Below are 15,332 nucleotides of genomic sequence, written 5' to 3'. Positions count from 1 at the left end.
TGGGGGCGGTGCATCTCGCTCGGTGTCACCTCCCTGATGGAAACAGTGATTCCTCCTCTTAGCCTGAAGGAGACACACAGACAAACACTCAGGATTTACTGGAGCTTAACTACGTGAGTCCTGGAAGTGTGGCACCAGGTAGTCCGGGGTTTGCTCTCTGAATTTGAAATCCTCATATTTTTCTTTCTTTCGCCTACCGTGTCATCAACAAATATCATCTTCATCATCATCATGAGGAAGATCGCCGGCAAACACTTGTTATGCTTCCTGCTGCTCGTCCTCCCGCTGTCCTGGGCTGAGGACACGAAGGAGGATGCGAAGAAGACTGGGAATGATTCAGGTGAGGATGAATGGGTGGTTCTTTCTCTCTGTTTCTGCGAGCCAACGTGAAAACTACATCAACACCTCAAATGCTGATGTTCACGATATTAAGGAACAGATTGACGAAATCATATGTTTGCCATAAATGCCAGTGACAGGTGTGAGTCCTGCGCAATGGGTGCCATTTTTATCTCCAGGTCATTATTTGTATAAATATGCATGGAAATTAACTGTTAATTAAATGTATCCTCAAACATTAATATAAAAGAACCATAAAACACCAACAATTTGTATTGATGTAATATTTTACTATACTGTCAAATATATATATTAGAATTAATTAAAATCCAACAGAAAGTGTTGTGGAACTTCATATCCCATATATAAATCCCACAATTATACACAAGTCACATTTTCAAAAAGCAATCTGCATTATCTGCAAGCCCAGTAGCAAATTGTCAAAAAAAACAAATGAAAAAAATGTGTTCATCTCAATTATATTTTAGACGTTATTTACTTATTTTACATCAGTAATTTTTGGTAAAACATCAGAATTATCTCAGTGCCTTTAGCATGGACGCCATGTTGCTATATTTCATGTATTTGCTAAAAACTCAGTAGCATCCTCTGATTTATCAATTCAATTTGTTGTAAATTGTCATTTATCCAGTTGTTTTTTAATTTAGCTTAAGTCATTAAAACTTTAAAACTAATCTTTTTTTTAGAATAAGGACTTGGAAACAGTTTAACTACTTGACATGCATTTAAACATCAGTTTTGGTAACAGGACTGATTAAAATATAAACATGTTCTGTTACAACAAATGGCATCCATTCAGTGGAAAAGCCCATAATTGATAGTGCCCTTTTTAAATTGTCTTTATGAAAATAACTAGAATAGCATGAGAGCACATACTGTACTTCCATCAATACCCAACAGTCCCCTTAAATTCAATCAAGCTGATCCAGATCGTAGATATCAGTTCATCATATGTGCTTGATTTTCTATATGCATGATTTATACTCTGGGAAATTGGTGGAAAATGTCAAAGAAAATGTATCTTTAAAGAAAATGATCAAAACATTTTGGATCCACCCCTCTGTCCAGATCCGTCCCAAATGTCCTCTTACTGGGCCCCATGTCCCACCCTCCAACCAAGTTTTGTGGAAATGGGTTCAGTAGTTTTTGTGTTATCCCGCAGACAAACATACAAACCAAGGGACAGAGGTGAAAACATAACCTGTTCAGCTGAGGTAGTTATCAAGCTGTCCCAAAGCAGATTCTTCAGTGTGGCTTGTTAAAATTCCCTGATAATGCAAACAGGTATGAACGTTTCTGTCGTGGTTTGATAACAGCAGGAGCTTAAAGAGCCTTTGTTTGACCGTTAAAGTTTTGGACTCTTTGTTTGAACTTGGTCTGTTATTATTTCCTGTTTTAATTTGTACTTACTCACTTAATGTCTCTCTTTTTTTATTCCTGTCGTTGTTTCATCTTCCCACTCTTGTGATTGTCTGTCCAGCCCAAGATAAAAGAGTGGGTTCACTTGTTTCTAATGGTACCTGCTTTCCTTTTGTATGTAGTCTCTGATTCTCCACGCACCCTGTCCTATTCATCACTTCATTTGTTTGTCTCTGCACTTTGACCTTGTGCTTCTGTTCAGCCGCCTGCTCTTTCCTCAAGAGTCAGCTTCAATCGTTAGTCTTTTGAGTTTCGGGATTTTATTTTTCCTGCCTCCACGTCTGTAAACCTTCTTATTCATTGCCTTGGTCATTGGTCTGAATTTAGGTCCTGAGATCCTATTATTACCAATTTTGCTTATCATTGAATCAAACCAGTGGTAGTATATCTCGGATATGATTTTATGATCTTAGAAGCAAATCTCTGGACTGGTGAAATATCAACACCTTCCGTTCGGACAAACGGTTTCATTCAGTTTCACGAGTTTGGCTGAGGAGTTCAAGCACAGTAGGAGCAGGAAACTTCTATTTTCATTCCAATAGAGTCAACTGAAACCATGCCCAACTCTGCACTGGCGAGGGACAGGGGGTTCAGTCATTTACTGAGGGGTTTCATCTAAACTGGGATGGATTAACGATAGATGCAAACAGGACAAGCAGGCCTACAATTCGTCACACTTACAGGCAAAATCCATAATTTTCGAGCCTAGAAAGTTTATAAACAAGAATTTGACATGATAATAACATGTATTTAAAAGAATATGAATCTTGATTAAATGCTGAAAATATAAACAATCCTTAAAAAGTGTCAGATTTTATCAATAAGGATAATCTCCTGACCTGCCAGTCAAATCGTTCAAGATTTTATGGCATGTTTTAATCCCGAGTTGGAAAGATGCTGTGCTGAGCAGCTCATATTTCACATTAGCAGCACTGGCACAGGGACAGTGATGTGTGACCATGCGACAGGTTAACAAATAACCACTATAGGTGTTGGGAATATCTTCCAAATTTCTGGAATAATTGCATTTCAAAGTACAGAAGGAAGGAAAACACAACTAAGGAAATAAATCGATCTATCTGTGTTGCTACAGAAGATGCAGTACGAGAACCTGCTTAGATATAAATAAAGGAAAAGAGAATAGTTTCATTATAATTTGTTGAAAAGACAGATGGTGGCTTCACAAAAAAATGCAATATTTCAAGGAGTGGATGATCAAAATGTGGATGAGGGCGTGAGCATCACAGGCAGGAAACATCAGGAGGTTGAGCGAAGGTATTTTCTCCCAAGTAGCAGATCAAGTGTTCACATCTGGGCAAAGATTAGCCCCAAGGTGATGTGCTGGAGTGGAAGAGAAGGTGCAGCGGCCATCCCCCATGAGGCAGAAAGTAAAAGGGTTTAGAGGCGAGGAGGAGGGTTTTTGATTTGTTGCCTTTTGCAAACCTCTGAGGATTTAGGTTGTAAAAGACACATTGTGGTATAAGGCTCAGGGTTTTAATGATGCCAGTTTCCGAGGAGAAAAGTTCAACTTTGATGCGAAATGTTTTGGTGAGGATCCAGAGATCCTCCAGGCCCAATGGAGGTTAGAGCCAAATCATTTAGGTTTTGAATTGGACCTTTGCTGCTATTTGTATCTCTAAAATATACCAGACTGCTAAAAGCCTTGGATATCAATCAAGCTCCATTATTTCTGGGAGCATGATTCAAAGCAAACATCATGGTAAATGATGTCCGTCTGTACAGATTTGCCACAGTGAGTCAATTTAGTAAGAAAAAAAATAAAGAAACCCTATGTACTTCACTGTTCTCTGTGCTGTTTGGCATTGTGAGATAGACAAAAGGTCTATTTTCCGGTTTTCATTTCAATCAGTTATGGAAATGCTTCTAACCCCTAACCCTTCTACTGCAATTGTAGTATTTTCCACAGCTAAGCCATGCTATGTGAAATTCCCTGACAATCTTTTCGCTAGTTGTTGAGATGTTTCACTCCAAACTACCTCATGATGGCACCATAGTTCAAATCATATAATCACAGATGCCCATGAATGTGTGTGGAAACCCTACTGGCAGCCGTTCCAATAGTTGTGGATATTTCATCTGACAGACTGATATTGAATACGCAGTGTCGCCGCTAGTGTGACTAAATCAGTAGAAAGTTGTTTTGACAGAATTACACTGTACCATACAAAACCACTTCGTAAACTGATTTTTCACAATTTAACAAGACAAAGACAATCTGTTTCTTACTCCCTGATTCTTGATCTTATCCAGCAACGACGAGAGGAAGAAGATGTAGACTTCCACATTTCCAGTCATAAATCGTCTGACCAGAACTGTGACAAAGGATCCACAAATGGGGGAAGACAGGAAACAAAACAGGAAACACACTGTGTACAAAAGTCTCTCTAATATTTCATTAAGTGGTAGTTTCATGAGAACGTATGTAAACAAAGCCTTTCAAACTTTTTTTTTCTGTAAACCATGAAAGCACAGACTCTCCAATTGTTCTGACACCGAGGCCTCACAGAGGTCAGTCCACTTGATGACAGACGGTTTGTTCTCTGTGAATAGACCCAGCGTCTGGTCATGGCTGTCAGCTTTCAAAGTTTTTCTCCGTCACCAACCGATTAATGAACCAATGTTTTACCTCCTCTTTGTGACTGGTGGGCCCATATGGTGGCAAACTCAATATGATTGTTTAGTCTGATCCCAGCGTGGCCCCAAGCCTTCGGCTCCCAGCGTAGACCCAGCTGGGGTCAACAAGGGGGTCCCCCCCTTGCTTTGTGTACGATCCATCTAATTGTGGTTGATTCACAGGGGTCACAGCTTTCACAGGGCAACTTTTAGTTCCATCATAATCTCATTAAGCTTGACTTTGTCTGTCTGCTATAACTTTTTTTATAATTTCTTCCACTGATTGAATCGGTCTCTTGTAATTGATTATTAATTACATAGTTACTACATGTTGTATGTTTAAAGATATTTACTGTCTTACTATTAAAAATGCTATTTCAGGATGTCTATATCTAAAATATAATTCAACACTGTAACATGTGAAAGCTATACACTGGATGCACAGTAGAACTATATTGCAAATATAATAGATGTCTTGATAAAGATCATTTCAAATATTCATGTCATCCTTTCCAGGGCAAATTATGTCACTTCTGCCATTCATACCTATACAATGTCTTATATCCACAATTATATTTTGGATATCCAGAATGACCATTCTTGATATGTGCAACAGAGTTCTTAATGAAATGATTCCCTCTTTAGACACAATCCAGTTGATACTTGTCAGAATTTTAAAATCCTATATTTAAAGATAACCCAAATGAAAAACCAGCCCAGATATCCATAATGTGATTTCAATATCCCAAAATACATTTTGACTCATACAAATGTCATTAGGGACATCCTCAATGGTCAATATAAGCAATAAACATGGGGTCTGGCCTCTCTCCAGGCTACAGATGGTGGGTGTTGACAGTGATCAATCAAAGCTGCAGAGACATCAGCCAATGTCTTGTTGTGTATTCGTTAGAATACTCAAACGGAACCACAGTTATCATTTTCAAATACATGTCATTGAATATGTTTATTAAAAGTGACAATGATTCTCCTTTTCTTTCCAATGGTAGTTTGGAGCCAAGCGAAGAGCCTACGGCTGTTTGCAAGAAAAAGGACTTCACAGGAAAATACCAAACCTGTGAGTTTTCTTCTTAAACTGACTTTGTATTCCACAGGCAACCACTGCATGTTCAGTAATGATTCAGTCAGGTATAACTATGATTGCTTGTAAATAAGACGGGTGAGAATAATGCTAGTTTGATTATAAAGTGTGGACAGTGGATTTTATACTTTTTGCACTTTGCATGGAGGACAAAAACTGGACCAAATTAAAAATAAAGAAATAGAAGAGTCACTCAATAATTTGATTAATATGGCATGATCAATTATATAGATGAAGTCATTGATGAGTCTATACATTTTTTTGGGGGGGATTATTCATCCCGTTGTATTTAAGTGTTTAAAATCACTATGTGTATAATTAATTCCCAAACTCTAGAGCCCCTTGGGGGCAGTACAATTACATTTATTAATAAGTTGTTCTTGTCTCCCATATATTAGATTATAGATTTGAGGGGCAGTGCAACAGGTTGAATAAACACAAATGACATTGGCCTTGTGAGGTTTATTTGGTAAAGCTGTTAGTGAAGATGTTGCTGCTTATTTACACATTCAGCAGATAGGGACAATTTGTGTAAGTCTAATATTCCCCCTCTTACAGCTCTGTTTTGGTACCTTTGAACTTTTAAGCTGCTAAAGGCTTCCAAATACTGCTCAGCTTTCTGTCTGATGTGAGCCGGCTTCGTGTAGCCTATATTCACTGAACACGTTGTAGAAATGCGGGGAAGATTTAGGTGAACCACCTGTTTAACATTAGCACACGTAGAAATGTGCTGAAATCAATGTTTTGGGAGGTTTTCTACAAATGCTCCTTTTTGTTGATGTTGTCTCAGAGAGAAAACTCCGGCAGACCGATGCCTGCACGTCGCTGCGGCCGCTTAATGGAGAGCTGCTCCTCTCGTGTGCCGTGCTGCGACCCATGCGCCTCTTGCCGGTGTCGACTCTTCAATACCATTTGCCACTGCTGGAGGATGAACCACGTGTGCCAAAAGAGGACATAGATGGATACCTCACATACATACACAGGCGTATTCCTGTGCAAACACACCCCAGCACCAGGACGTACTAAGTGATGAGCATATGTCAGCCATGATGTTAAAACCAACCTGTTGAGACTTATTGGTGTACACAGGGGAATTCTCACTCCGGCCACTAGCCTGTGGGGTTTTTCTCTTTTACAGCACAGGTGCAGTTTAGAGAACATTATCACAGCTCAGTGTAAACCATAGGAACATTGAGAAAACAGTCTGAGATTAGAAGTGAACGTTCTTTCCATTCCGGTTGGCGTCCACACTTGAAGGGGAAGAGAGAAGCAACTGAAGCATTGAACACCCACAGAAATGTTTACAGAATATACAGTTTCGCAACATACTGTTTTTAGGTGTAAAAAAAGGACAAGTGTCATATGCTTTTTAGTGTACACATACAATAACATGTTAACTGTGTGTTATGTCTCTGAAATGTCCCGCACTATTGCTACTTTTAAATGTATTTACTCTATCTTTACTCCTTTACTCCTGCCATATAGAGCTTGTATGTATGAGCTAATGTATAAGCTAATCAATAGATATATATTGGAACACACATTTCTTGTTTACTCCTTAAAAAGTCATGACCCCACAGACTAAATGTGGAAAGCTGTTAAACCCCAGATGTTTCTGTTCCTATGTAAACCCATGCCTTGGAGACGAGACGATCTGGTTTCCCCGATGAAGAATTCTTCATATGTGTATTTGTGATTGAAGTAAGTTTATATCTTTTTTTGTTATTGAATAAAAACATTATAATCCTATATCATCCTTGTGTTTTGTTCTGTTCTTTATTATTTTTTTCTTGCTGGAAGTGTTTTGAATCCATTTGTATTCTTAACATTCATCCGTTGCCTCAGGGTCCAAAAATGACCTGCACTCACCAAACCCCTAAATGAAGGCAGCTTAACTGAATTTGAAAATATCTGGGGAGTTTTTGCCTATGAGAGCAAAGATGGGTTTTTGACAAAAATCAGATTTAGTTTTTTCATCTTTTCTTGATGCTTTTTATATTTTGTGTATTTAACTACTCCTGTAGTAATTGTTTTCCATCCTAGAGATTAATTTGTATTACTATTATCATTATTATTGTTGTTATTATTAGTTTTAGTAATAGTTTTGGTATTTGTATATGCATTGTATAGGTGTTGTTACGTTATTTTGTCAGGAGACAGAGACTTAGAAGGAAGTAGCAGAAATGTACAGAAGTTGTGTTTTTTGTGCATTTTATCAAAAATATCAAGAAGAGACTTGCAACACTTGATTATTTTACACACTGCACAGTAAAAAAAAAAAGATCAAAATTACAAGCCCCTGAACAGCAAGTACTGCAGACGTTACTGTCTAAGAGCCATTACCAACTAAAACCTTCCTGTTGTTCTGCTTATAGCAAACCAGGTATTATTGATCTACTTCCATATCATGAAGGCGTCATATGAGGACACATGCTGGAAGAGCGGGCCAGCAGCTGGAATCTGGAAGGTTGTCCATGGTTGTGGTTGTAGTCCCGGATGACATCGGGCTCACGATCACACCATTTTATGCAGCATGATGAGGAGGACCACATTCATGTTCCTCTTTGGGAGATAAGGAACAGTGGCGTTGGGAGAGAGCAAACTTTTAAGGTCTCTCTCTTTAATGTAAGGAGGGAACAGGGGAGCGGCCAGCTTGTTCTTTCTTATGTCCTCACCTCTAATGAACCAGCAGCTCCTTTTTCCGCAACGAGCCTCCACTGGTCGTCTCCCCAGACCACCCATATCCTAATGCCATATCGCGCTGTCTCACTGAGCATATGCTGCCGAAACGACAGCCACTTTGAAAAGGTTTGCTGCAATACTTTTCTTGTGTGGGCTCAGAGACCGAAGGGGAATGTGTGCGTCTGATCTACTGCCACAAACGGCTGCTACTGCTCTTATGTCACAAAGTGGTACACCGCCCCGGACTACAAAGCTGGGTTCCTTGAGAGGCTAATTGGAAAAATGTCTCGAACTAGATCTGCTCTCAGTAAAGGACATACCTCCGCCAAGTTCCATCAGTCCCCTTAAATTCAATCAAGCTGCACCAAATGATACACCCTCAAAGATGTCAGTCCATTAAGTGGGCCTGCATTAGTTCTTGAGAAATTCGCAAAAATGTTGAAAATCACAGCATCCTGTGATGTTATAGAGGGTGAAAAATTAAAATACACCCTAAGAGTCGATGGCTTTCTATCATGGCATATACCCCAGTTCAGTATACAGTAGTTTGCGTAATCCTGCTACCAGGCAGCCAAACAACAAGGGAAGCATAACCTCCATGGCAGAGGGAGCTAGAATGTTACTCAGTAGACCAGTTCTTATTTCAACAAGGTTGTAGAAGTATTCACTCTGCCCAGTTCCCCCCACACTCTCTCGCCCCCTACATCAAAGAGAATATATAAGGCCTTGTCTCGGGACCTACATACACCTGCTGTGAAAAGCAGCAGGCTGCATGCAGTCAATTCCATGCATGTCTCCTGAGAACATGTATATGCTGGTGTTGAAGACAGTGAGGTGATACTGAACAGAGCTGGAATTACAAGGTGCCAAAGAGGAAGGAAAAATAACAGCATGAATGTGCGTCAGAAGGGGAAATAATGCAGAAGTTGTTATATATAAGAGAAAAACAAAGAGAAACACAGTCAAATGTTGCTCAACCTGTAGCCTGACTTGTTGACAACTCATTTGGAATCATGGCAGAATTCAGCTTCAACGTCGACCATGGATATCTGGAGGGTCTAGTTCGAGGGATGAAGGCTGGGATCCTGACTCAGACTGATTATAACAACCTGGCCCAGTGTGATACGCTCGACGGTAGGAATATTGTACCACAGTCTCATTTTCAGGCACATTTTTGTTTTGTGAATAAAGTTTTATCAGAAATATATATATATATATATATATATATATATATATAGAGAGAGAGAGAGAGAGAGAGAGAGAGAGAGAGAGAGAGAGAGAGAGAGAGAGAGAGAGAGTGAGAGAGGTACAGGGATCTCTTTATTTTCAAATATAGTTTGATAAATGCTTGTTTTTACGACTTCTTGCTTAATATTCGCTTTGTTCCTCGGCTCTATTCCAGCACCACCTACTGTCTGACTGTCTGAGGCTACTTCCACATCTGGACCAACTATTGCACACACACACACACACACACACACACATAGACATAATCTTCTCAGAAGACAGGATTACAGCCGCAATCAGCCCATACGTGGAAGTCCAGGGGCCAAACTTAGGCAGAGGACCCACATGTTGGGCCAGATGTTTCATCTTGCTGTACTGGATTATTCAGGTGGCTCTCATTTGTCAAGGAGATCATCAGAATTTTCCTCTCAAGAAACGAGCATTCCTTTCTGAGAGAGACAGATGGAGCAAGTTCGTAAAGATTACAAGCAGTGTGTTCATACTCCAACACAACTGACATGTTGACACTGAGGCTAATGGATCTTGAACTGAGACTGAAATTGACTGAAAACACACAGCTATACCGTATGTTTGTCTATAAAAAGTATATGATGTACGTGTCATAGTCATCATCAGCTGCAAAGTGTTTGACAAGTTGATCTATCCGTCCATTCAAATAGGCTAACGCTTAAGGTCGTGGTTTGGGGTTGTAGTCAATCCCGGCTGACCTTGGGCAAGTAGCAGGGCACATGCTTGGACAGGTCACCAGTCCATCACAGGACGGGCTACAGTGACACCCATATTCACACCTACAGTCAATTTAGAGTTTCCAATTAACCAAACCCCTATCTGCATGACTTTGGAGGGGAAAAGCCGAGCAGAGTCAGAAAGAACCTGTAAACTCCACACAGAGAGACCCCAGCTGAGCCAGGATTCAAATGGAGAACTAACTACTGATTCACCATCAGAAGATAGCGATGTGTGCGTTGGTGTAAAGCACTGTATGATTCACCTCTTCCTGGTTTGTGACTTGAACCTGATCTGAAGTGAGTGTGGAAAAAAAGGCCTGATTTGAGTTCCTCTCCTCTCCTCCTCCCAGACATGAAGCTACACCTGCAGAGTACAGACTACGGGAAGTTGTTGTCTTCGTCTGATGAAAACCTGACAGTGTCTCTGGTGGACCACAAGCTGAGGGAGAACCTGGTGACTGAGTTCAGCTGCCTGCGCTCCAACGCCCTGCCGTTTCTCTCCACCTTCCTCGACTATATAACGTAATGCCCCCACACTGAATGTGACCTGCAATAAGTCATGTCAAAGGGATAACTGACCACATTTATTTATTTTACCCATATGTGCCAGAAAGCCTCAGTTGTAAACAGACAAAAGCACTTCCGAAAATTCAAAGAAAGCTTATTTCACTAAACCCCTGTTCTCTGTGTTGACGTAGTTACAGCTACATGATCGACAACGTGGTGATGCTGATCACCGGGGCCCTGAAACAGAGAGACGTGTCCGAGCTCCTCCCGCGCTGTCACCCCCTGGGGGCCTTCGAACAAATGGCAGCAGTGGGCATCGCCCGAACCCCGACTGAGCTCTACACCGCCATTCTGGTGGACACACCACTAGGTACAGACTCATCTTCACCGTTCTAGTCCCAATGATGCTAATCTGAATTATGTACAGTATTCATTAGTAAGTAGAGATTACCCTCACCATTTTACAGTGGAAATAAAGTTATAATGCTGGTGAGGAAACACAAGTGGTTTATTTTTGAAGAAAAAAAGATATAGTTAGAATCAAAAATGTATTGTTTAATGAAATTACTAAAAGCCATTTGATCTTACAGTTATATATTCTCTTTGGGTCTGCGCCCATCTCTTTGAACTGGGCTTATGCTCTGTCTTGGGTCAATGCCATTCCTGCACATGAGGTGACCACAGTCCAGACCGATTCCTTGATGGTGGAATTAATCACTGAATGCTATCAGAGCAGGGCCGTCCTTCCTCTTCAACAACCTCGTGAAGAGTCATCTTTCCCCCTCCTCTCTATGACCCTAAAACGCCTATCTGATATTAACGGTTGTAGCTCACATGCACACTGCCATATGCTTAAACTCTCTTTCTCTTGCACCCCTACTTGCACTGTGTGTAATGTATTCACATTTTGTGTTACCTCACTAGGACCTTTCCCAGTACACACACCGACCTTGTCTGGACCGGCAGACCTCATGTGAACCAAAGCCTGGTCTTAATGAGGCTAAACATCATTTCATTCCATTTAGGTTAAGGTTAGGGATTAACTGTCCATGGTTAATGTCAGGGTATGGGGATTTGCTTTCTAGGCTGTCCACAATGGATAGAAGTCTGAATTGGAAAAATTAACTAAGAGTGGTTGAAACTTTTTGCAGACCTGTCTAAGACTCCATGACCTTAAATGTTTATGACCTGAAACCTGTATGACCTTTCTATATACCTGTTTGACCTTTCCATTACTTAGTGATTGACCAAAGAACCCAATGGAAATGTATTTAAATCATTTGTTACTGTGATTTAGTTCCTGTCTTAAACTAGCCTACAGAACCAGTCTGAACTGGCTCAGGCAGCAGTTTGTCACCTGGGGGATTGTAAAGCTTTCCCCATAACTATTCAGACTTGAACCGCAGAGGGGGTCAAGGCACATCTAATTATATTTTATTTGAGCCACCTGTTCATCCTTAAATTCATGAAATAAATATACAAAGATTTATCCAGATTCTCTTCAATATGTGAATGTATCCTCACACTGTTTGCCCTATTTATGCGGTCTTGTCTTGCTAATCTATCCATCTTGATTGAAGCACACAACTTGAAAAATGTATTAAGGCCATAAATGGTAAGATTGGTTGGGTTTGGGTCAGTGAGCATCAAGCTGTCCAATTTCAGTTTTGTCAGGCCTGAGTTTCTGTCAGTGAAGAGAAAATAAATGCTCTCAAGGAAAGGAAATTTTCCATTAGTCTGTTTGAAACACTAGCTAATTCACTGTGACAGCATATTGGTCTTTCAATTGGTTCCCTCAGTTGTCAGCATTGTCAAGTCAACTCTAAATAAGCAATAACGTGAATTTGCAGGTCAGGGTTTATAAAAAATGAGCTAATGTTGCAAAGATTTGCTCAGATTAATTGATTTTGCCTCAAAAAACTTCGCAAAATCGCTCTATGTCAAGTTGTTTGGGGGGGGCATTATGCCGTTACTGATTGGAAAGTGCGTGAACGCAATGTGTTATGAGAGAATGGGGGAAGACACTCATCAAACCTGCAGCTGCTGCATAACAGGGGCGGGAGCCTGCTAGGTCACCTGGTAGCACAGTAAAGGTCCTATAACATGGCGATCAAGTAGTGATTTTGAATGACCCTATAAATTTTTCTATTATTCTCATCCATAACTTTTCACCTGTTGTTTTTTTCCTGGGAGGAATCGGCTTCCATATTGAAATTCTACTATGATAAAAAAAAAAGAAGAAAAGACACGATCATATGAAAGCTGATCAAACTGTTGATCACTGTGTTGTTTGTGCAGCTCAGTTTTTCCAGGATGCTGTATCTGAGTCCAACCTGGATGAAATGGAGGCTGAGATCCTGAGAAACAAACTGTACAAGGTGACTACAACTTACCATGATGCCTAGTGTGTGTGATGGCATGATATGTGGAGTGTGTGTTTTACTATTGTCTGTTAAAAACCTGAGTTATGGTCTTTTACGGAGGTCAAAGTTTTAACACTTGTACCATAAACATATATGATTAGTTTTTCATAGTATGAGGTCTGACTCTTCTTTCTTTTAAAGGCGTATTTAGAGTCTTTCCACTCACTCTGCAAAACGATAGGCGGAGCCACGAAGGAAACAATGTGTCCTGTCCTGGAGGTACTGTGATATTTTCCACCACGTGGCCTGATGATGAAGTTTTACATATATTTAAGATTTGTTTGGCTGAAATCGTGTGTGTGCATGTGTGTGTGTGTGTGTGTGCTGCAGTTTGAGGCGGACAGGCGGGCCTTCATCATCACAGTGAACTCTTTCGGGACAGATCTGAGTGGCGCTGACAGGAGCGCTCTGTATCCGTCCTGTGGTAAACTCCACCCTGAGGGGCTGCAGCTGCTGGCCAAGGCGGAACACCACGAGCAGGTCAAAGCTGTGGCCGACTGTTACCCTGTGAGTCTGAGCACATCTTAACGAGGGCTGCTGTGTTGTTGCTGCACTTAATTGGCATGTTGTTAACTTTAACCTCAACCTCCCTGTAGGACTATAAAATCATTTTTGATGACCCTGTGCCAGGATCAGATTTTAAGACTCTGGAGGACAGGTTCTTTGAACGAGAGGTAATTTCACTTTAATGACGTTCAAGAAGATGGTGTTCCAATAGCTTTGGTCACCACCACATAATTTGTATTTGACTTTTCCTATCGTAAGACAAATTATTTCCGTACTCTGGTATTGGCCCTCTGAATTCATTTTAAAAGCATGCTCAGTCTGATTCCGCTATTTTTACAGACAATATGAAGGATTTGAGATCTACAGTGCAAGTTCATTCAATTTCAGTGACCGCAACTGTCCTCTCTCCTCAGGTTAAACTGAACACACTTGCGTTCCTGCAGCAGTTCCACTTTGGAGTGTTTTACGCCTACATCAGACTGAAGGAGCAGGAGAGTCGCAACATTGTCTGGATCGCCGAGTGTGTCACCCAGAGACAGAAGTCCAAGATACACAACTACATACCCATCTTCCAGGGCACAAATTGAACTGAGCGACAGAAACAAATAAAAACATGTATTCAACATACAGGGCATATTATAAAGAATTGATAAATGCACATCATCATACTGAAAATAATATTTGTCAATGTCTTTGTGATCAAAGTTCGGTTGTTAGGATTAGTTACTGAGTTTAACTATAGCAAATATCTTCAGGGTTTGTTTGTTTGCTACAGTGATTATTAAAAATCTGATTGTTATAGATAGATTGCTCAACGTCACATAATTTAGACAGGAAAAAAGTGTACATTACAGGATTTAAAATATTGTGAAACTAAACAATAGGGTACAACATTGTATGATAAAAAAATATATAATTAATGTAACATAACCAGTGGTCTATAGCAGTTTTGCTTAAGCAGCTAACGGTGTGGTAAATCACTCATCCTTGCTTCTCAAAGGCCTTCATACTTTCACTGAAACAGAAGAAATACAAGAAATTAGAAAAATGTCAAAATCGTTCCTCTTTTTTTTTGGAGAAATATAAACATGAGAGTACAGTTTCACTCTGCCTCAGTCTCTAATCATGAACATCTTGGCTGCATAAAGGTTGAACTTACAGCACTGGACAGGGACCTCCAGCGGGATGTAGTTCTGCTGGCAGAGATGAACAAACGCCGATGCTAATCTGCAGGGGGCCCCCGAGGAGCTAGACTCGCACACTGACAAGAACTGAGCGGGGTCCACCTGACGACACAGAAAACATGGTTGTAAACAGGAATTTCCACCATCAATAACAGACAATGTATGGGAATGGTAAACGAGACACAGTTTCTCATTTAGAGAACAAATTAGATTGACAGCCAGATACTATATCTTGTCTTTAACTCCTCAAGTTTATGGTCAGGTCAGGCAGCAGAGACACTCAAGAACATTTAGCTTCCCATCAAATGCATGCAAGATTTTAGATGATCTCATTTTACCTGAAATGTATTTACATTTACTTTGATGCATCTCTGCAAGAGTAAGAAGTGATGGTTTCCTCCGCCAAGGAGGTTACGTTTTGTATGTGTAGACCAGAAAATCCCTGAGATTCGACCAATACGTTAAATACTTTTAACTGAAGGAAAAGAGGATCAACTCATTTTACTAAACCATGAATTGAAGCAATCACAGTGATCAT

General features: G+C 40.3%; 2 protein-coding genes across 2 annotated transcripts; both read left to right on the top strand.

The window, feature by feature from the left end:
* The first annotated feature begins 231 nt into the window (after positions 1 to 231).
* On the top strand, positions 232 to 6,473 carry asip2b (agouti signaling protein, nonagouti homolog (mouse) 2b). Its single transcript, XM_053438686.1, has 3 exons — positions 232 to 340; positions 5,424 to 5,491; positions 6,306 to 6,473. The coding sequence occupies exons 1-3, from the start codon at positions 232 to 234 to the stop codon at positions 6,471 to 6,473; spliced, it is 345 nt and encodes a 114-aa protein (XP_053294661.1).
* Positions 6,474 to 9,113: 2,640 nt separating this feature from the next.
* Positions 9,114 to 14,715, top strand: LOC128454602 (V-type proton ATPase subunit d 1). Its single transcript, XM_053438035.1, has 8 exons — positions 9,114 to 9,331; positions 10,524 to 10,695; positions 10,872 to 11,050; positions 12,979 to 13,058; positions 13,245 to 13,322; positions 13,434 to 13,610; positions 13,700 to 13,777; positions 14,024 to 14,715. The coding sequence occupies exons 1-8, from the start codon at positions 9,211 to 9,213 to the stop codon at positions 14,195 to 14,197; spliced, it is 1,059 nt and encodes a 352-aa protein (XP_053294010.1). The 5' UTR covers positions 9,114 to 9,210; the 3' UTR covers positions 14,198 to 14,715.
* Positions 14,716 to 15,332: the final 617 nt, after the last annotated feature.

This window comes from Pleuronectes platessa, chromosome 13, assembly GCF_947347685.1.
Source record: "Pleuronectes platessa chromosome 13, fPlePla1.1, whole genome shotgun sequence".
Taxonomy (NCBI): Eukaryota; Metazoa; Chordata; class Actinopteri; order Pleuronectiformes; family Pleuronectidae; genus Pleuronectes; species Pleuronectes platessa.
This window is presented reverse-complemented; position numbering and strand designations above follow the sequence as displayed.